General features: G+C 31.7%; 1 protein-coding gene across 2 annotated transcripts in view; it reads right to left on the bottom strand.

The window, feature by feature from the left end:
* The window catches only part of LOC109421401 (probable cytochrome P450 303a1), a 39,121-nt gene that overhangs the window by 544 nt on the left and 14,387 nt on the right, over positions 1–24,190 (bottom strand). For both annotated transcript variants that reach the window (XM_029872351.2, XM_062851648.1), the window contains exons 2-3: positions 16,996–18,097; positions 16,798–16,915 (exon numbers count right to left, since the gene is read on the bottom strand). In XM_029872351.2, coding sequence (XP_029728211.2) covers positions 16,798–16,915; positions 16,996–18,059 — 1,182 coding nt within the window. In that variant the 5' untranslated portion in view covers positions 18,060–18,097. The remainder of the gene's footprint in view (positions 1–16,797; positions 16,916–16,995; positions 18,098–24,190) is intronic.

Raw genomic sequence — 24,190 nt, 5'->3', positions numbered from 1 at the left:
TATTATTTATACTGATTTATTTTACACACCAAGAAAATATCATGTAATTTTAAGTGTCCTGAACCTGACATATACGAGCATCTTCAAAAACACAAATTTAGAGGTTATAACATGTAAATTTACGTCTTTCAAGACACCCCAAAAAAAACTTATTTTTTCTTAGCGTAGCAATCGCTAAAACCGATTTGACAGATAAAACATATAAAAGTAAAATATTGTCATGCATGGGACTCGAACACCAGATCTGCTGATCGTGAGCCACATCTCTTACCTCTCGGCTATTTCACCGAGTGGAACGTGATACTGATTCTACGTTTCTGGTGAAACGAATTTGTTAACCAACCAGCACTTATATGATGCGCGTAAAATTGAGTCCAATTTGTGATTCAGTCTTGAAAACATTTACGTTTTTTGGTGATTCCGTTTCGTGGAAATTTCAGAATTTCTAAGTCTATAGACCGAAGTTTAGTAAGAAATTAAATATATCCGACAGAAGTTCGCCGAAGTAAAACAAAAACGTCGGAATTCTAAATTGATGTTGACATATCCAATTATTCACTACACAATAGGCCCTTAGGCCGTTACAAATATTTATTTCACTTTTTGTCCCACCACTCTTTGGCTGGTCGAGGGGGGGGATAAAAATAATAAAGCATTTAATCTGAAAAATATTAAAAACTCATCGGATTTGTTAAAGAATGTTTAGCAAAACCCGATATTTTGATAAATATTTTTTTGTCTGCCCCCTCAAAATGCAAAATCCAGCCAAAAATTTTTGAAGGGGGGGGGGGAGACAGAAAGTCAAAATTAAATTTGTATCAGCCTTATTTTTTCTTTGCAAAAATCTGAATTTTTACTACATTGGAAAATATTTATTTTTACTAGAGAGATCGGGTCAGTATCTCAAAGCTCTAATCAAAGCCCTAACTTCTTAAAAATATGTATAGGTGTACGATTTTTTAATGATTTTTACATTTTTTAGAAGTTCATGCCCCATGAGGGATAACTTAACTTTGAGATACTGACTTCAAATGTTAAAACGATTTTTTTTAAATAAAATTGTCATTTTCCAATGAAAAACTTTAAACATTTTCGAATTTTTGCAAAGTAAAGCTGTTAGTACACAGGGTCAAATATTTGTCAAAAAAAAACAATGCTCAAACATCTTATTTTACTCGATCGAATTTTCATTAGTGTCTAACTGGTGTTATTTCTTGAGTTCTTTCCTCGTCAAATATTTGACCCTTTGTACTACTGGCCTAAGAGACGGCCAGCTATACACAGTTTGACCAAGGGGGCGACTCAAGTTTTCTCAACCCAAAAAAGGCGGAATATCCCACAAAAAGGTGTCATATCCACTTAAAAGGCCGGTTTTTTTTTTTTGTTTTTTTTTCAGCTTTTTTTGGGATTATTCGGTTTGAGAAAACTAGTGTCGCCTCCCAACAGTTTGGCAATTTCCAGGTAATTTGCGGGACAGTTCTCTAATGAGCTGTTTATCATAAAAAAATAACAAAGTCGATAGGCAGTACGGTGTTTACCAGGACAGCTAGTTATTTATATTTGGTCAAAGGGTCCCTTGGTTCATACAACGTATTCTACAAGCATATTTAACTCAGAAACGAAATCATTGCGTTGTAGATTACAAGTTTCTTTTTGGTGAAAATACAAGCAAATTTCAATCTGACAAACAAGAAGTGGAAAAAAATCCACAAAATTGTCCACCGTCAAAAGTCAAAACAAGTATTCTCAAACACCCAGGGGAAAAATCAATAATCATATCGAAAATATTTTTTAATTTGTTAATTTTTTGGGCGAAGGTTTCCCGGCTTTTCTTTATGATATTTTTTGATGGTGAAAAATTTAGTGTAGAACATTTCCAATTTATTTTTGCTAACAAAAAAAATATTGCGTTTTCACCAAAACAACTTTTTTCCTCGAAGCTTTGCTCTTGAGATACGATTTTTCAAAGAAACAAGGCTTATAAGACATATCAGGCCATTTTTCACAAACAATAATTGCCCATAACTCGTTCGGGAATTTGGTCTCAGTTTCATCAGAGAATACAAATATGGCTGCCACAATGGTCGACTTGAACCCCTACTCACGTTTTCAAGAGCACCAATCTTGAAAAAAAAATCGTAAACATATGTATGCGCTCAATTTGGAAAAGCTGCTTCTTTTTGTAAGTGAGCTAAGCCAGGATATACAAGCGCGGCTTGGTTCGATGTTTCGTTCGTCAGATTTGTGCCTTTAAAATTTGTATGTAAAATTGCAATGATATTTCTTGATGGTGAAGAATAGAGAAAACTTTTGCAGTTCATATGTTTTCAGATTGCTAAGAAAATTTGTTATGTTTCATAAAAAATGTTGAAACATCAAGAAATCCCTTTGCAATCTTGCATACAAACTTTGGAGGCACAAATCTGACGAACGAAGCATCGAACCAAGCCACACTTGTTTATCCTGGCTTTGCTCACTTGCAAAAAGAGGCAGCTATTCCAAATCGAGCGCATTTGTTTACGAATTTTTAAGATTGGTGCTCTTGAAGGAGTGAGTAGGGGCCCAAGTCGGCCATTGTGGCAGCCATATTTGTATTCTCTGAAGTTTCTCCTTAATTCAAACTTGAATAATTCATAATTATTATGATTATTTCAGTAACAAATTTTGAAAACGACGTATAATCAATGCTACACTATTGATTATACGTCGTTTTCAAAATTTGTTACTGATTTGAAGTGTGTGGCATCTAAAAAACAATTCAATTTGCACTGGTATTTTCAAAAAAAATAGGGCACTCAGATTTTATGTATTTTGTTCTTATAAGGTACACCGGGGCAAGATTTCCCGTAACGTTGGTAGATTACCTCAGAATGGTGCGTTGCGGTGTAAGATCTACCAAATCAAATTTTGATCTTGAAATTTTCCTGCCCAAAGTAGTCAGGCAGTAGTTTATAATACTCCAAATTAAAAGTTTGCAAAAACTATGTGTTATGGTATTCAAGTTGTTTCCCATCTTTGGATAACATCATGTTAACCCGCTGCACAGTGGGAAAAATCGACCCAAAAAATGGATCTTTTAACGCCGCTGGTTTCGGTACGTAAAGTTGACCATTTCTGACGTAAAAAAGTACGAGAAATCGATTGACGCTAAATTCATTCATTGCACGGCACGGGAAGTGCGGTCCATTTTGCCCCATATTGCCCTTTTTTCATACAAAAAGAGAATTAAAATGTACTTTCAAACAACCAACACTACTGAAGATTGTTGAAAATATTATGCCTCTCAAGAAAAATCAGAATATGGCGATTATCTGCCTCTGTCTTCTGATATCAGCGCGACAGTCACTAATCATAACAGCGTCACCAGATTTAAAAGTATATAATTCCACTATATGGGGTTTGACAGCAAGAACACTCATTCCACTGAGCTACTCTTGCCGTTCGTCACAAATACATTCGAAAACATCTGTCACTTCGCGAAACCCACGTGCTTTTGTTTTTGGCGGGAACACTTTTTCTTCTGTTTTGCCTTGCGACTGTCATGCGGCGGTATGCCTTGCGAGCGTACGACCGCCGCAGGACTCTAATAAAAGATAAGCGCGACAATAACTGCAGGTGTAATTAGAGGTTAATAGCAATCATAAAAATAAATTAAACATCCTTTCAAATGTTTATGCCTCAACAACTACTGGAAATTGTTAATTTTACTTAACTATAATGGATTTAAGTTACTGATTTGAAGTTGATTTTTTAACATAAACAAAAAGCAATAGATCTATTATCACCAGATTCACCTTCAGGAGTTGTCCAATTTGCCCCATGTTGCCCTATTATCATATAAAAATGATATTTGAAATGTATATATTAGAAACAGATACTGCTATGGTACATTGAAATTAGTTAGCAACTTAAATTGGAAGCTAACAGTAATCATGCGGGTATGCGAAAGATCATTTCCCTATTTTACCCTACATGCCCCAAAAAGTGCTGTATAATAACATTTTTTGTATTGTTTATAATATCACTGGTTGCATAAATGAAATCATTGATCATTTTTTATATATACAAACACGGTTTATCGATTAGCTTTAGGATCATTCACAAGAGGGTACAAACAGCTGTCCATTTTACCCCAATTTGCCCTGAATTTTTGTCGCCTCATGGAAAAATTGATTTCCCGTATCTGTTTATGATGGACTTCTGGTACTGAAACCAGTGTAATCGAAAGAACAGTTAAAATATATGACTTTTTCTAATTCCAGCTTTTAGTGGGGAATTCAGGGTAAAATAATCATTTATGCACATATTTGAATGTACTGCACGATCTGCTGGCCGATAACGGTCCCTATGCCAATAAGGTCAACTGATTAAATGAGGCATCTTAAATATATATAATTTGGTGCTTTAAGACGCCCTATTTAATCAGTTTAGTGCATATTTGACATATTTTATAAAATGCCTATTATGCCCTTAATTCTCCATCAAAAGCTGAAATTTTAGAAAAAGTCATATATGTATGTCTTTATATATGTCTTTTTGATAACATTGGTTTCAGTACTAATGCAAAGAAAAGCAATTAATTGATTCATTACATGACAACTAGGCCAAATTGGGGTAAAATGGACAGCTAGTCATACCAATTCAAGAATGGTTCTGGTATTAATCGATAATCCGCATTTGTATATATCAAAAATGATCAATAGCTTCATGTTTTGCAACCAGCGACATACCAAAACCATACAAAATATGTGCCAGCAGTTTTAGGGGCATATAGTGTAAAATAGGGAAAAGGACCTGGCCAGGTGTCGAGAGTTTGTTAAATGAAAGGTTTGTCAAGTCCCAGGCAACTTTTCTGGCGCATTAAACTTCTCTATCGACAGCCACCCCAGGATGTGTACGGTCGGCTATGCTATGCTATGCTATGCTATATAGTGTAAAATAGGGAAAAGATCTTTCATATATATTCATATATATATACATTCATATATATTCATATATATTAGATAATATTAGATACTACCTATCGTCGCGCAACTGGTAGCTCAGACTTCAGTATTTTTATTTTATATTCGAAGGTCCAACTCCTTTTAAAAATCCCTGTAAAAATATCTTTTGATTGATTTTTACGACAGTGTTGCCAAGTATGCTAGTATTTAGCGGAAACGCAAACAATAGGTGCGAGTATTGCGTTTACTCTTACTGGATTGCCGAATAATAGATCATGTCTTTTAGTGTTCCAGGCAGAGAAGTGAAGAACAGTGTTGGGTATTGTGTTGTCTATTGATGTGATTGCATATGGTATGAGTTTTGTTTGTTCTTCGTGGCGAAGAATGAACAAAAATTTCTGAGTGAAATGGATTAGTGGCGTTTGTTCCCTAGAGCCTACTTTTCTTAGGCTTTTTTTGCATGGAAAAGAGATCGGTTGTACGCGAATGTTAATTCCGATAAATTAAATCGATTTTTCGATCAATTATAGATGATTCCCAGATCGACAATGTATAGTATCATATTAAGGCCGCACGGGACGACGTGTAAAATTTCCTATCTTCCCTCTCCTTCTAATAATTTGCCTCGCGATTTTGAAGAAGCAAATATCAATTTCCACTGCACTGACGTAGCTGAAATTTTAGTCGATTGTGCACCACAAGTGAGCAAATGAACGATCAAATTTTTAGTCAATAATATGAAGTAGAAGTTGAGATTTGCATCGTACTAGCAACAGAGCAATGGTGGACGATTCAACCACCGTCCCGTCCGGCCTTAAGGATCGGTATATTCGCCTCACTCCATTCATATTCACTCCTTTTTGCTGAATGGAATCGAGAAAGATGCAGCAAACGGATTGTCGTGATCAAGCACGTAACCCCATCACCAGTGGAAAGCCATGCGCAAGTTGCTTGACATGGATATTCGTTGCCGTTCGTCACAGTTTTGATCGCAAGCGAATGAATGAATGGCGAATGGTGAAGAATGCTGTTGAGTGATCGAAGTGGCTGCTGTCGTCGCTGATAGGCAAACACACAAACTAAAGCGACAATCGTTCGCTGCGATTAACCATGGAGTAGCAATTATGAATTGTGTTGCCATCTATGCTCATACTCATGCAGTGTTGCCAAATGTGCTCGTTATGCATAAAAACAGAAATCATTTGTTTTTATTTGGTGTTATCTATTTACGAAAGCTTTTGTGTTAGATGTTTACAATAAAAGTGACATGTGTGGCAACACTTCCATCTACAACATCGTTGAAATGAATGAAGTGACAATTGAAATGAATTTCAAAATAGATACATTTTATATTTTAACAATTTATCCTCATCTTTTCCAATAAACCATTTTTTGTATTGCTAATTATCAAACTAACAATAACTGTCAATTATCGGGTCATTTTGTCAGATAGGACCATAAACAAGAAAACACAGACAAACCGACGTAACATTGGAAAAAAATCCAACGACCACGGCTTTAACGATCTTTTTAAACCTTTATAGTTGTAGCTTTCACAACCAGAGGTGTGCACATCATTTTTCTAAGCGTTAGACGTTTCACCTAGTGTGAACTAGGCAATGGATTTTCGCGAAAATTTTTCTAGGTGTTACGTCTGTTTGTCTGTGAAGAAAAGGTCAACAACAGGGTCGTTAGAGAAGATGTGTATTGTTTTTATCCTGTTCACACATCTTGCAACACACATGGTGCGCATTTTCAGAATAACCTGTACATTGTCAAACACTTGAAGGTTAGGTTTCATGGTATAATAAAAAAGATAAACTGGCAACAATGTCACAATTTTTTTAATCCGTTTTTTACTCGATATTGTTCAAATCAGCACAAAACGTGATTATATGGCATCGAACAATGTTTTTTTTTACGAAATTTATAAACTGCATCTGATTTTATATGATAGTTTATATGAAAAAAATGAATATTTTTTCTTGAAAACGCTATATCTCAGGAACGACGCAAATTACTTTGGGGAGTTAAGCTTTTTCGATAGAAAAACGTCTGATAAACACGATGGAATCAAAATTTTTAAAATCAAAATATACGTATTTTGAGAAAAATCGATTTTTAGTTTTAAAATTGCAAAATATGATATATGGCAACACTGTACCAAAAAAATAATATTTTTTCTGGATTCCCTGAACGATTTCCTTGAAAAAAAAAACCGAAGGTCGAAAATGTGTAGGTTAGGGCAGTTCAGACTTTAAACATGTCAAAAATTCAAAGCTCCCATATGTACATTGCAATCCTTGGTGCAAAACTAAAGTCCTGTCAAATTTTCAGCCATTTCGGTGATGATTTAATGGTGGCCCAAAAGCAAAATAGGTTTATATGAGAATTACTATGGAGAATTTTCGAAAAAGGTTCTCCGCGCTGTAGAGCATTACTCACATGGATGAATTCATAGGGTCAAAGCCGAATTGAATTCTCCAGATCTCAATGATGAATGCTGCCGAAGACCGGAACTTATTTCGACAATCGGGTAAAAAGTTATTAAACAAATTCTCACTCACATGCGCATCTTTATACACGATGTCCTACAAGATGTGCAAGGAGGTAACACGCATACTATGATTGCGTGTCAAGCGTATCGATCGAGCTACGGTCTTCTGTTCAAGCATGCATGGATAATTATTGATTAATAACTTCTGTCTCGTGAGTCGAAACGAGTTGCGGTCTTTGGCAACATTCATCATTGAGGTCTGAAGAATTCAATTCGGCTTTGTCCCTATGAATTCATCCATGTGAGTAATGCTCTACCACGCGGAGAACTTTTTCAAAAATTCTCCATAGTAATTCTCATATAAACCTATTTTGGTTTTGGGCCACCATTAAATCACCACCGAAATGGCTGAAAATTTGACAGGACTCTAGTTTTGCACCAAGGATTGCAAAGAACATATAGGAGCTTTGAATTTTTGACATGTTTAAAGTCTGAACTGCCCTAGTGTAGGTGCAATCGTTTCAATGATAAAAATAAAAGAAAGAGAGGATAATTTTCATATCGGCCAAAACGAGGGATGCTGCCACGGGCCGAGGGGTGATCCGATCGGCACCAAAATTTGGATTTTTTCTTTTTCCATCTAAACAAATGTTTCAGCCAATTTTGATTCAAATCCGTGATGGTCGATTGCAAGCGGTCGGTCACTTGGCGTGGAATGACCCATATGCGTTTGATAACTGTTAGCTTCCAATCCCAGCACGGAGGAAGTTAGGCGTTCGACACTGTTAGGCATTTGTTAGGTATGTTGCTCATCGAAAATTTCGGAAAGCATAAATCATAACCCCGAAATTATGCTGAGTGTTCGATTTTTTCGCGCATCGTTGACAGTTGCCGAAAAGGCAGTCAAAAAAAGCAACAAACATCAGTTGGAAATAAAAATCGGGTCCGTCGGTCGAGAAAATAGAAAGACTTGCGCGTCCGGTTTGTTCTCGCCTTACTGTCGCCGGGACCAAAATAATCGCCGGAATTGATTACGGTAACGTTGTCGTTTGGTCGCGTCGTGTCGGTGGAGTCATTATGGGTACAACATTTACCCGCTGAAACCGCATTTCCCGTGTTCTTCCGGCAGTTGGAGGCTGGAGAATGTTTGGAAGATGGAACCGACGAAGAAGAACCGTTTCGCGAACCCTCTGTGCCCGGAGATTTACACGCGTTTCGATGCTGCAGTGATTGCATTTGTATAAGTGTTTGCGCTTCTTCCGGGGATGGAAACAGTGATTAGTTGTGTAGTTGGGTCTTCAATTAGTCTATTGGTTACGGCTATGGTCCAGTTGGGAAAATTTTCTCGTCTCCCTGGGGAAGGTGTATCATTGTGCTGGCTTCACAATATTGAAATTCATGCAATGGGAGGAAAAGAAAGCCCTTCAATTAAAAACTGTGGAAGTGCTCAAAGAAATGAAAAAAAGAGAAGAAGGAAAAATTGGAAAAAAATAAATATTAGTAGTGAAATGGTGTGATATTGATGTTACCTATTAAGTGAATAACGGAATACACCAAATATATATATTATATAGCACTGATGCTGTAAGACCGACAGCCGAAAATAATATTCTGCACAGAACCACGGAGAGGTCAGCGATTACATTCAGCTTGTAGTTGAGTAGGACCTAAGGGCACTTAACATCCACGGGGATAGAAACCAATTGCGGTCCCAGTGGGTGGAGAAGCATTCATCACTTAGCGTGGGTTAATCGGAGAGTTCATCGTATAGTCCAACAAGTAAGAAGTAAGTAAATTTTCATCTCTGCTTACGGAACTCTGGTGCAATTCTGAATGCGTTAATAGTGTTATTTTTAAATTTTACTTGATTTACGAAACGGTTTCCATCGTTAATTCTTATGGATCTCCTTGGAGCGATTATGATTGCTATATTTAAAACTTGTTTAAAATTTTGACATGTGTTGAATTTGAATTGTGATAAGAATTAGAGCCATTTATGTGGAACTTCCTGGAGAAATCTTGACTTAGTATTGATTGCTTAATTATATTTTTTTTTTCAAATTCGACTTGCGTTAAGAATTTATATCGCAAGATCACAATTCTTATGGATCTCTTTGGAGAAATTCTGTTCATTTTGTTTAACAATATTTTCCAAATTTGAATGGTATTAAAAATTGTAATCTTTTGATCATAATTTATATGCAACTCCTTGACGCAATTTTGATTAATTAATTAAAATAATTTTTGAAATTTGAAATGATCAATTTATTTAAATTATTTTGAGATTTTATTTATGTTTAGAATTGTTGTCGAAAGATCACAATTCTTAGGAATCTCCTAGGTGTGATTCTGATAAATTTATTTAAATAGTTTTGAGATTTTATTTATGGTAAGTGAGATCAAAGTTCATAGGAAACTCCTTGGTGTGATTCTGATAAATTTATTTAAATTATTTAGACATTTTATTTATGGTAAGAATTGTTGTCGTAAGATCACAGTTTAAAGGGAACTCCTTGGTGTGATTCTAATAAATTTATTAGAAAATTTTGAGATTTTATTTATGGAAAGAATTGTTGTCGTGAGATCAAAGTTCTTAGGAAACTCCTTGGCGTGATTCTGATAAATGTGTTTAAATTATTTAGACATTTTATTTATGGTAAGAATTGTTGTCATAAGATCACAGTTCTAAGGCAACTCCTTGGTAGGATTCTCATTTATTTAATTGTTTTTGAGATATTATTTATGTTAAGAATTGTTGTCCAGAGATATCACAGTTCTTAGAAAACTCCTTGGTGTGATTCTGATAAATTTATTTAAAATATTTTGAGATTTTATTTATAGTAATAATTGTTGTCGTAAGATCGCAGTTCTTAGAAAACTCCTTGGTGTGATTCTGATAAATTTATTTAAATAATTTAGAGATTTTATTTATGGTAATAATTGTTGTCGAGAGATCACAGTTCTTGGGAAACTTCTTGGTGTGATTCCGATAAATTTATTTAAATTATTTTGAGATGTTATTTATGGTAAGAATTGTTGTCGTAAGATCACAGTTCTTAGAAAACTCCTTGGTGTGATTCCGATAAATTTATTTAAATTATTTTGAGATGTTATTTATGGTAAGAATTGTTGTCGTAAGATCACAGTTCTAAGGGAACTCCTTGGTGTGATTCTGATAAATTTATTTAAATTATTTTGAGATTTTATTTATGGTAAGAATTGTTGTCGAGAGATCACAGTTCTAAGGGAACTCCTTGGTGTGATTCTGATTTATATAATTTTTTTTGAGATGTTATTTATGGTAAGAATTGTTGTCGAGAGATCACAGTTCTTAGAAAACTCCTTGGTGTGATTCTGGTTAATTTTCTTTTAATTTTTTTTGAGATTTTATTTATGGTAAGAATTGTTGTCGTAAGATCGCAGTTCTTATGAAACTCCTTGGAGTGATTCTGATAAATTTATTTAAATTATTTTGTGATGTTATTTATGGTAAGAATTGTTATCGTAAGATCACAGTTCTAAGGGAATTCCTTGGTGTGATTCGGATTTATATAAATTTTTTTGAGATATTATTTATGTTCAGAATTGTCGTCGAGAGATCACAGTTCTTAGAAAACTCCTTGGTGTGATTCTGATAAATTTATTTAAATAATTTTGAGATTTTATGTATGGTAATAATTGTTGTCGAGAGATCACAGTTCTTAGGAAACTCCTTGGTGTGATTCTGATAAATTTATCAAAATTATTTAGAGATTTTATTTATGATAAGAATTGTTGTCGTAAGATCACAGTTCTTAGGAAACTCCTTGGTGTGATTCTGATAATCTTATTTAAATTATTTTGAGATGTTATTTATGGTAAAAATTGTTGTCGTAAGATCACAGTTCTAAGGGAACTCCTTGGTATGATTCTGATTTATTTAAATTTTTTGAGATGTTATTTATGTTAAGAATTGTTGTCGAGAGATCACAGTTCTTAGAAAACTCCTTGGTATGATTCTGATTTATTTAAATTTTTTGAGATGTTATTTATATTAAGAATTGTTGTCGTGAGATCGAAGTTCTTAGGAAACTCCTTGGTGTGATTCTGATAAATGTGTTTTAATTATTCAGACATTTTATTTGTGGTAAGAATTGTTGTCATGAGATCACAGTTCTTAGGAATCTCCTAGGTGTGATTCTTATAAATTTATTTAAATAATTTTGAGATTTTATTTATGGTAAGAATTGTTGTCGTAAGATCACAGTTCTAAGGAAGTTCCTTGGTGTTATTCTGATTTATTTTTTTTTTTTTAGATGTTATTTAGGTTAAGAATTGTTGTCGAGAGATCACAGTGTTTAGAAAACTCCTTGGTGTGATTCTGATAAATTTATTTAAATTATTTTGAGATGCTATTTATGTTAAGAATTGTTGTCGAGAGATCACAGTTCTTAGAAAACTCCTTGGTGTGATTCTGATAAATTTATTTATATTATTTAGGGATTTTATTTATGTTAAGAATTGTTGTCGTAAGATCACAGTTTTAAGGGAACTCCTTGGTATGATTCTGATTTATTTAAATTTTTTGAGTTGTTATTTATATTAAGAATTGTTGTCGTGAGATCGAAGTTCTTAGGAAACTCCTTGGTGTGATTCTGATAAATGTGTTTTAATTATTCAGACATTTTATTTGTGGTAAGAATTGTTGTCATGAGATCACAGTTCTTAGGAATCTCCTAGGTGTGATTCTTATAAATTTATTTAAATAATTTTGAGATTTTATTTATGGTAAGAATTGTTGTCGTAAGATCACAGTTCTAAGTAAGTTCCTTGGTGTTATTCTGATTTATTTATTTATTTATTTATTTTTTGAGATGTTATTTAGGTTAAGAATTGTTGTCGAGAGATCACAGTGTTTAGAAAACTCCTTGGTGTGATTCTGATAAGTTTATTTAAATTATTTTGAGATGCTATTTATGTTAAGAATTGTTGTCGAGAGATCACAGTTCTTAGGAAACTCCTTGGTGTATTAAGCATCGGTATCTTAAGAACACCATTCTCATAAAATTCCTTGAAGTAATTCTGATGAATTTATTGAGCCTATTTGGGTTTGACTTGTGTTAAGAACTGGCATCGTAGAATGGCAATTCTTATGCAATCTCTTATTTATTTATTTATTATTATTACATCAACAGACATATTGTCCCTATGATGGTTTTCACTTAAAAATAACAACAAAGCTCGATCAAACAGTAAACATAATACGTAAAACATGGAAAAATTCTGATTAAATTATGTATTAAAAATATTTTTTTTTAATTTGAATTGATGTTGTACACGAAAAGAAATTCAATGATTTTATTTAATTATGTGTCCAAACATATACTTTCTTCTAAGAGTTCAATCTGTTTCTTATTAAGATTTCTTATGTTTATAATATACGAGGTAATATACGCCAAATCTAGAACCTTCCACACACACTTCAAATATAGAAAAAAATTTCAGCCACCAATGAACTTTGTTTTGATTACAACAGCAAGATAGCTAAACACGTGAGCTTCTTTAAGACGAACAGGTAAGTAAATCTACTGCCGCATAACGTGTCTAGCTTCTAATTAAAATATAATTTTATTATTATATACTCTTAGGTAGCGTCAGACCGTTACGAACTGGAATTCTCGTTGGCTACGAAGCAATTTCTTCAGGAAACCCTGGAGCTACTATGGGCCACGGAGGATCCATCCAAACCTCGATCCAAACATTTTAATGGAAAACTATACCGAAAAAGTAATTGATGGCTTTATGTGACCTTGCTGTATTGGAATACTTATGTTGCATGTTTTTAACATTTTTTTCAGGTGCTCCCGAAGAAAATCCAAGAATTGCCCAAATAACTCGACGATAGTTTTGAGGAGAAAAATTCTGCTAGTCTGCCGACTAGCTCGAAACCGAAGGATTGGCGCAAATGTGTTTCCGAGTTTATTTCTTGTAGTTAAATTCAATTATGGTCTCGATAATGACAGTATGCCAATAAATATATGTGTGATAAGTGATTTTAAATCTTTTTTGCATTCGAAAATATTGATGTGGAGCTATGCTCTCAGAAAAATCTGCATAATTCTCAGATAAATTTCAGCAGAATTGAACAAAAAAGTGTTGAACCATTCAAAAATTCTTGATGGAAACTGTAAAAACAATACAGAAAATGAAATAAGGAGGCATTCCCAAAGAAAATCTCTAGAGGATTTCCTTAGATGGAAGAATTTCTGAAGCCACGAACGAAGACATCTGTGGGTAATATCTGGAAGGAATCTGTGGATAAATTTCCGAATAAATTTCTGAAGTATTTTTTCAGAACTCTAGATACATTCCCGAAGGAATTTGTTGTGAACAAATTGTTTATATAATTGAAGAACTTGTGGAGTAATTCTCTGGAGCAAATCCCTGAAAAAGCTTTGAAGGAAATCCCATGGATTCCTGAAAAATTCTCTGGAATCTCTGGAGCAACTCTTTCAGAAATCTGTGGGTACATATCCGAAGGAATTTCTAGAGAAATAAAAAAAGTATTTTGTGAAATTCTTGTAGCGATTCTAGAACTAATATCTGATGGAATATCAAAAAAACTCCAGAGGCATGAACGAAGAAATTCATAAATAAAATCTAGAAAAATCCTTTAGCAATCAATAGCAAAATACTGAAAGGAATCTCTGGAGCCATGAACAAAGGATATTGTGAAATTAATCAAATTAATTACCAATAAAATCAAAATTAAAATTAAAATTAAAATTAAAATTAAAATTAAAATTAAAATTAATTAAAATTAAAATTAAAATTAAAATTAAAATTAAAATTAAAATTAAAATTAAAATTAAAATTAAAATTAAAATTAAAATTAAAATTAAAATTAAAATTAAAATTAAAATTAAAATTAAAATTAAAATTAAAATTAAAATTAAAATTAAAATTAAAATTAAAATTAAAATTAAAATTAAAATTAAAATTAAAATTAAAATTAAAATTAAAATTAAAATTAAAATTAAAATTAAAATTAAAATTAAAATTAAAATTAAAATTAAAATTAAAATTAAAATTAAAATTAAAATTAAAATTAAAATTAAAATTAAAATTAAAATTAAAATTAAAATTAAAATTAAAATTAAAATTAAAATTAAAATTAAAATTAAAATTAAAATTAAAATTAAAATTAAAATTAAAATTAAAATTAAAATTAAAATTAAAATTAAAATTAAAATTAAAATTAAAATTAAAATTAAAATTAAAATTAAAATTAAAATTAAAATTAAAATTAAAATTAAAATTAAAATTAAAATTAAAATTAAAATTAAAATTAAAATTAAAATTAAAATTAAAATTAAAATTAAAATTAAAATTAAAATTAAAATTAAAATTAAAATTAAAATTAAAATTAAAATTAAAATTAAAATTAAAATTAAAATTAAAATTAAAATTAAAATTAAAATTAAAATTAAAATTAAAATTAAAATTAAAATTAAAATTAAAATTAAAATTAAAATTAAAATTAAAATTAAAATTAAAATTAAAATTAAAATTAAAATTAAAATTAAAATTAAAATTAAAATTAAAATTAAAATTAAAATTAAAATTAAAATTAAAATTAAAATTAAAATTAAAATTAAAATTAAAATTAAAATTAAAATTAAAATTAAAATTAAAATTAAAATTAAAATTAAAATTAAAATTAAAATTAAAATTAAAATTAAAATTAAAATTAAAATTAAAATTAAAATTAAAATTAAAATTAAAATTAAAATTAAAATTAAAATTAAAATTAAAATTAAAATTAAAATTAAAATTAAAATTAAAATTAAAATTAAAATTAAAATTAAAATTAAAATTAAAATTAAAATTAAAATTAAAATTAAAATTAAAATTAAAATTAAAATTAAAATTAAAATTAAAATTAAAATTAAAATTAAAATTAAAATTAAAATTAAAATTAAAATTAAAATTAAAATTAAAATTAAAATTAAAATTAAAATTAAAATTAAAATTAAAATTAAAATTAAAATTAAAATTAAAATTAAAATTAAAATTAAAATTAAAATTAAAATTAAAATTAAAATTAAAATTAAAATTAAAATTAAAATTAAAATTAAAATTAAAATTAAAATTAAAATTAAAATTAAAATTAAAATTAAAATTAAAATTAAAATTAAAATTAAAATTAAAATTAAAATTAAAATTAAAATTAAAATTAAAATTAAAATTAAAATTAAAATTAAAATTAAAATTAAAATTAAAATTAAAATTAAAATTAAAATTAAAATTAAAATTAAAATTAAAATTAAAATTAAAATGAAAATTAAAACAGGCTCCGATTTTTTTATTAAATATGTTTCGTCCAGCTTTCATTCGAGGCAGAAGTGCGGTTGTAGTAGTGAACGCCGATAAAAGTTCACTACTACAATCACACTTCTTGCTCGGATGACAGCTGGAATGAAAACAAGCAGCATAAAATCTATGCCTAACATTCGTCTAACAGCCCATACTAAAACATGTCTAACGTTAGTCTAATGTTAGACTAACAAACATGTTTCGAATTTGCAACATGTCTAACAAAAGTGTGTCATATCTGTCTAATTTTAGACTAACATTAGGCAAAAGTGAGACAAAAAGTTAGCCTAACATGCTGGCCAGTTAGTCTACCATTAGGCTAATGTTAGGCTAACCCTCCGTACTGGGATTGAACCTAAAACTGATTTCAACGTTCCATAGCAGTATCTGTTTCTTATAAATACATTTTAAATCTATTTTTTCTTTAAAAATAGGGCAAAATGGGGCAAAATGAAGAACTCCCGAAGATGATTTTGGTGATAATAGATGTAGCACTTTTTGTTAATGCCTAACAAATCAACTTAAAATCAGTAACATTAAAAAGCCATTCAAAATTAAGTAAAAGTGTGAATTTTCAGCAGTTGTTGGGGCATATGGGGCAAAATAAGCATTTACAAGGATCTTTCATTCATACTTTCGTGTTGGTTGTTTGAAAGTACATTTAGATTCTCTTTTTGTATGAAAAAAAGGGTAATATGGGGCGAAATGGACCACTTCCCGTGCCGTGCGGTGAATGAATTTAGCGCCAATCGATTTCTCGTACTTTTTTACTTCAGAAATGGTCAACTTCACGTACCGAAACCAGCGGCGTTAAATGATCCGTTTTTTGGGTCGATTTTTCCCACTGTGCGCTGGTTTATCTTGCCCCATGTTTCAACCTGCTTGTGGAAAATCTAAGCTCGTTAATAAAAACACATAAAGATAATATAATTAATAAATAATAAATTATAATACACTGAAGGATTTTAACAATGAAAATATGATTTGATAATACGTTACTTTTGGAATATCATATCCGCACAGTTTTGTGTCCCGCAGGGCTCGATGAGGAATACCGAAAGTATTCGCCATGAACATACGTAAAGCCTCAAGTACAACTGCTTCACAGTACGGCAAACTGAAAAAAAGTAAATGAGAAAAATCATAGTGGTTTTGGATAGGAAGATTTCATTATAGCCTGTAAAATATTGTACTCACTTTGCTCTATCCTCTAACGTGGGAAGACGATTTCGCCCTACAACTTCGTCCAATTCTTTTTGTACTTTTAGTTGAGTTTCGCGTTGCCTGACCAGATGCAGAAACGCGAAACCGAGAGTCTTTGTTGTAGTTTCCGAGCCAGCGATGAACATGTCCAGACAAACTGCCAACAGTTGTTCTTGGGAGAAGCTTTCAGGAACGTCGCGATTAGATTGCAAAATTTTTAAATACACATCCATCAGATCACGTGGTTCATCCGTTTCGTTGAATGATTTTTTGTGGTTTTCCACTTCTGCTCCAATAAATTTGTGCATGAGATTGTGAATTTCCACAAACTGTTTGTACCCTGAAAGTCTTGGTGCGAAAAATCTTATAAACGGAAAATGGCTGAATAGTGCACCCATCATGTCGATATTAGCAAATAATTCATGCAGCAGAGACTGCAGGTATTTCAAGTCCTTGTTTTCTCTGGTATATCGAATTCCAGCCATCATCAGCCACAGGGTATTCAAGATGTAAACGGAAAACGCGCTCTGCATTTGTACAAGTGCTTTTCCATTTCCAGCCTCAACCAAAGCCCGAAAATCATGTTTTACATGTTCAGCTTCATTTCCTATAATCTCCGCCATTCCTTTCCTCGCAAATCCAAACTCTTTCAAGTGACGCACTATAAATCGTCTTTGCTCTTGCCAAAAGTCTTCATCCGTCAGCAGAACACCTCTCCGAAGGCCCCAGGTGCGAGTTTCGTAAAATATTCCAGTTGGTCTCCCATCGAGATCCTCATTGCTCATCATTTCTCGGAGCGAGTCTCCAGAAATGGCCATCACAGTCTTATCTTTGCCAACTTTAAAGCCAATTACTCCTTTGTGTTCGTACTTTGAGGCTATTAGTTTTATAGCTTTGCAAAGCATGCCTGTTTGCTGTCGAGCACGTGCTATCTCTAAGGCACTTCCGATGATTGGGTACCATTTTGGGCCAGGTGGGAAATTCGCCGGTTTGATACAGTCCAAATATAGAAATATCACAAAAACTACGATAAAACAGGCAAGATAATACCAGTACATTGATTTTTGGTGCCGGTCCTAAATAGTGAAAAAAAAATCTGTGAAATAGAAAAAAAGAGAAAAATTAAAATAACATTTAAGATGATACGGGACGTCATATCAACCATCAATCTTAGACTTTTATTTCTGAAGATGCAAACCTCAAGTTCTACTATAAAAAAAAATGAAAAAAATGATCATCTATTATCTTACATGCGATTATCAATGGACTATATGTTCAGCTAGGTCAGTTCGTTAGAAATTGAGATTTGCATCTCCAAAGTTGCGAGGTACATGATGATGACAAAGACGGAAGATATCCGATTTAGATTCTATTATCTCCAAATGAAAGCTACCAAGCAGAACCCTATTAAATTTTATTGGACATTTAATTACCGAGATATATTTCGATGAGTATATAGGAGTCATACAACTGAGCTTTTTGAGATTTTTGACAAAGTGTATCATATTAAATATCTCAGCCGTTTCTCGGATTCTCTTAGTACCAAATGTAAGCTACAACACCCTAGTAGAACCATATTAAATTTTATTACGATTGGTCATTTTGTTACTGAGATATCTTTTCGGTATTTCAATAAATTCCTATTTCATTATTATATTAGCTTGTTATCTTACGGGAATTATTTTTTCATAAATAATGCTTTCTTGACCTCATATGAAGTGTATTCTAGCAGATTACAGTCAGGTCTTTTTTTACGCGGTTTTCATTTACGCGGCCGCGTAAATGAAAACTCCATATAAAAAAAATTTCATCGACTTATTTTTGCATGATTCGTCGAGAAATGGTGAGACTTTTTTTACGCGGTTTTTTGAATTTTGAACTGAGTTTTTTTAACGCGGTACGTATCCCCCGCGTAAAAAAAACCTGACAGTATTACAAATTACAAATAAACAGAAATTCTTCGAAAACTAACAATATGTTAAATGAACACAGTTTTACAGTTTTAAAAAATATGGGATTTACTAAAATTCAAATATTTTGCGTTGCAGTCAACGAATTTTTAATCGTTTTGCATAAATAGAAAGCTGAATATAATATGTTTCGATCATCTGCACAAAATTTTTGTATCAAATTAGTGGGGTTCGAGATTATATAGACCAATCTCCTTTAATAGATTACCTACATCGGCTGTTTTCCTACTCTGCGCATCGACCAATGTGGCGCTAGCTTCTATGCGCGAAAAATCGCTAAAAGTAAATCGCAAAAATATTGTATGGCGAATACAATCTAAAGGCAAATTTCTCGAAGTGGAACACATTATTCGAAAAAAATATTTGGTAGTGGTTGTGCACAATGGTGACCACTATTAAGGCTACCAAATATTTTTTCGGGAAAAGCTTTCTATTTCAAGTAATTCGAGTTTGGATGCATTTCACCATACAAAATTAAATTGATTTACTCCTGCTGATCAACTGTGGCTGCGCGCAAAGCGGGTAGTCCATTTGAGCAAAATTTACAAAAAAATGAAGAAGATTTGGTATTTTTCCGTAAGAAAAAATCAAAAAAATCTTTCTCAACGTACATTTGAAACATTAGATGTTAGCCAGTTACAGTAAAATTCTCAGCCTAATCGGAGCATTAGTTACGGAAATAGAGATGTATGAAGGGAGCAACTTTGTTTAAAAATAGAACAAAAATCGATTTCATATCGACAGCCTCGTATGGAAAGTCGAAAAAATATCCGCTCTACTGTATTTTTTTCCTTCACGTTTTCGAACTCAGGGCATGATTATACCCTAAAAAGCATCATCAGCTTATCGAGTTCAAAAATGCTGTAAACTAGTGTAATTTATTTTGAGTTTTTTACAGATTCCAGGAGAGGCATCAGAAGTTTTTGCGAAATTTTCGAAAATTGTAATGTTTAAAAAAACATTTCAGCAGAGTAATTCTAGAATTTAGTGAAAAAAAATCAATAACAATTCTTGAGGATCATGCGATCATACTTTTGTGGCAATAATCTAAAAATTACAGCAATTTCTGGTACATTATAAAAAATAAGACTTAAATGCAGGATCCCAATATATATTTTTCATAAAATTGATACATAGAAACTTCAAACTTTTACTGAAATTTACAAACACTCCAAAGTTTCATTAGAATTATGATTATGTCTATGATTATGTGGATTTTTTTATTTTAAAACTGCTTCCCAAAGACTCATGCGATTAATTGGAGTATGTCCGCTTATGCGTCATCCCATTCAGCAATATTTGCAACATTACGTCAGTTTGGCATTTTGAACCCAATTATAAAATTTCTTAAAGGCGCTACAACTTTTCCAAAATTCTAAACGAAATCTCTGATTGATTTTGTAACATGTACTCATAATATATGGATAACATTCACGAAATTTACCAAGAGTTCCGGAAAGAATCCCATCTTGTGAATTTTTGTAGAAACTCTGAAAAAGTTCTGGCGAAATTTCTGCAGGTATTTCTGAAAAATGGATCTTGCGGGTTTATTCCCATATTTCGCAGCGAAATCCATGTGTAAATTCCTATAAAAATCTCTAAAAGAGACAATGAGCCATACAGACGAAACGACTCATAACTGAATAGCGAACATTAGACAGAGATCTAAACTCAACAAACATTTTGGCCGTATAGGCGTCGAACAAACTGCTCTTAACCAAACTTCAACTGAAGAAACTGTTGTTCAGTTACTTCTTTTTCTTAGGTATGCCGATGCGTCAAAATTTTTGGAATCCCGAATGAACATGATAAATGAGACATTTTTATGAATTTCTAGATGGCTGGAGATATTATTAAGAATAGTACAATACATTTGTGGAAACAATATTGGTTTATTGATTATCATGAATTTTGCTAAACAGCTTTTTTCGATGGTAAAATATAAGTGATCAAATATTTGCCGGGCAGACAAATAGTATTGTAATAAAACAAATGGAGAAAAATTCAGGGTCGCCTATTTTCCCGGAAAACTCGGATATTTTTTGTTTTCCCCTGACACTACTTACTTTGAAAACTCAAGAACGAAGCATCATAGAAACAAAGTTTTTTTTTAGAAAATGAAAGCAAATTTTCTCAGAAATCCAAAAAAATACGAACTGGAAAAAGTTTTCCACAAAATCTTCCACAGTTGAGAAAATTTGTAAAGAAAAGCCGGAAAAACAATACCCGAACTCGTGGAAAATTTTCACTGAGAAAATTTACTTTTATTTTCATTAAAAAGCTTTGTTTCTACGATGCTTCGTTCTTGAGTTATGATTTATCAAAGAAAAGGCATGACACATTTGGACATTTTTCAACAAAATTGGCCATAGATTAAGAACAGAAAAAAGTGCATTCCAAAAATTTCAGCGATTAAAGCTTATGAAATAACCTTCTCAAAAATATATTTTGAAAATTTTCCACGAGTTCGAGCATTGTTTTCCAGCTTTTCTTTACGAACTTTCTAAACTGTGGAAAATTTTGTGGAAAACTTTTTCCAGTTCATATTTTTTTTTTTTGGATTTCTGAGAAAACTTGCTTTCATTTTCTAAAAAACCCAGATTTATCCACCTAGTGGTGATAGTGCCTTTCTCGTCAAATATGTACTCATGATCTTTCCGTCGACGCAATCAATCTTGCCTTAGAGTCAGTGATCAGTCCCAAATCTCTGAGAATACTTTATTTAGATAATTAAGAATTTTATCAAGGTCATCATCGAATTGGGGCACTTATTCCGACGTTATATTCAACGTATGGGCAGAGCTGAAAGTATCAGTCCTTTCAGTTGACTGCTTGACCACCTTCACTGGAGGCTGATTCATACCAAGATGACAATTACTAGCCAAGATTAAACTTTTTCCACACAACACTTTGACAAAGTTTTATCTGCATATTTTATGCTGTATTTTATATATATTTTTATAACCAATGATATTGGTTGCAAAATTCATGTAGAATTTGTAATGTAGTAATTTGAATTGCCAATGCTATATCACATTCAAATATCAACCACATTACAGAGCTCGCCCTCCAGCCGCATCAAAATTTTGCGTAGAAATTTTAGACGCAAATAAAGATTTAAAAGAATGTTCCGGGCTGATGCGTTTAAATTTAAATTTTTCCATATAACGTTGACCCATCCTACTGTAAATTTACGTCTCAGGAATCTAAAATTGTGTGATTTAATGAGATCGCTTTAGTTTTTTTTAGGTTTTTGGTTCTCTTACACATATCCATCGCTTGCATTGCACAATGGGTCCAGAGCCGTATTTACGAAGACAAAAATGTTTGTGCCTAAACCATAAGTTTTAGATACATGGTGTCTTTGGGAAACTTTCTTCTTATTTTTCGGCCTTTTTTCTCATTATTGTGAAATTAGGGTGGTCCTTCTAGTTTCGCTGATCCAAGCATCTGCTTTTTAATAGTTTTATGTACGTTCACAAAGTGTTCCACAAAGTTGTAAAAGAACTTATTTGGAGCAAGTTTACCGAAGAAACCATTATTCTATCTCTTATGGTTCCTAACTTATATTTTTTTTAAAGATTCATGTTAGGGTGATCCATCAATTTCAGTTTTCCTGAAATAACTTTTAATTCGTTCATTTCTCGTAAATACTTTGTTCCGAGCACTTTTAGAACTATCAACGACGCATATTTTTTCCAAAGAGCTCAAAGTTCTAACTCTCATAGTTAAAAAGATATTGGCATTTTTCTTCGAAAAACACTTTTTTTTCAAAATGTCATATCTCAAAAAGGAGCAAATGGATTTTCAATCTCCCGGTTGCGTTGGAAAGATCGTACTCTGTTCTATTTATGGTGAAAAAACTGTAGGTACCTTTTTTGTTTAAAGGTTTTTATTGAATTTTGAAAATACGATTTTTTTCATGGAAAAGCAGTTGTAACTTTGAAAATCGATGAGATACAAACTTGGCGTCTTCGACAAAATTGTGAGTTTGTTTGTGCCATAAAAGTGCCCAAAACAAAGTATTGCGAAAAAATCAACACATAAAATTATATTGAGTAAAAACAGATTTTCATATGAAAAATGACACATTTCAAGCAAATTCAACTCGTCTTTGTTAGATAGATCAAAGTAGCTTGGTAAATGGTCATCCATTTCATTGTAGAACCAATGTTTATTTATACTGTCATCACCATTTAGCCACAATGTTGATAAGATATTGTAAATCATGTAACTTTGATAGGCTTTTACGTTAACATAAACATATACTAGTGATTGACATTTTCACTATCCATACATTGAAGTGATGAAATTGAAATTAAATTGATGGAAATCAGCTCAAAATCACATTTTAAATTGAGTTCATTGACGAATTATGGATTATAAGCAAATTTAATCATTTTCGACATGGTTACTTCGATCTATCTAACAAAGACTAGTCGAGTTTGCTGAAATTGTTCCGCTTTCCATATGAAAATCTGTTTTTACTCAATATAATTTTATGTGTTGATTTTTTCGCAAAACTTTGTTCTGGGCACTTTTATAGCAGCCAAAAACTCACAATTTTGTCGAAGGCGCCAAGTTTGTATCTCATCGATTTTCAAAGTTACAACTGCTTTTTCATGAAAAAAAATCGTATTTTCAAAATTCAATAAAAAGCTTTAAACAAAAAAGGTACCTACAGTTTTTTCACCTTAAATAGAACAGAGTACGATCTTTCCAATGCAATCGGGAGATTGAAAATCCATTTGCTCCTTTTTGAGATATGACATTTTGAAAAAAAGTGTTTTTCGAAGAAAAATGCCAATATCTTTTTAACTATGAGAGTTAGAACTTTGAGCTCTTTGGAAAAAATATGCGTCGTTGATAGTTCTAAATGTGCTCGGAACAAAATATTTACGAGAAACGAACGAATTAAAAGTTATTTCAGGAGAACTGAAATTGATGGATCACCCTAACATGAATCTTTAAAAAAAATATAAGTTAGGAACCATAAGAGATAGAATAATGGTTTCTTCGGCAAACTTGCTCCAAATAAGTTCTTTTACAACTTTGTTGAACATTTTGTGAACGTACATAAAACTATTAAAAAACAGATGTTTGGATCAGCGAAACTAAAGGGACCACCCTAATTTCACAATAATGAGAAAAAAGGCCGAAAAATAAGAAGAAAGTTTCCCAAAGACACCATGTATCTAAAACTTATGGTTTAGGCACAA

The sequence above is a fragment of the Aedes albopictus genome, chromosome 2, assembly GCF_035046485.1.
Source record: "Aedes albopictus strain Foshan chromosome 2, AalbF5, whole genome shotgun sequence".
Taxonomy (NCBI): Eukaryota; Metazoa; Arthropoda; class Insecta; order Diptera; family Culicidae; genus Aedes; species Aedes albopictus.
Note: the sequence above shows the minus strand (reverse complement) of the source record. Positions and strands in the feature narration are given on the sequence as shown.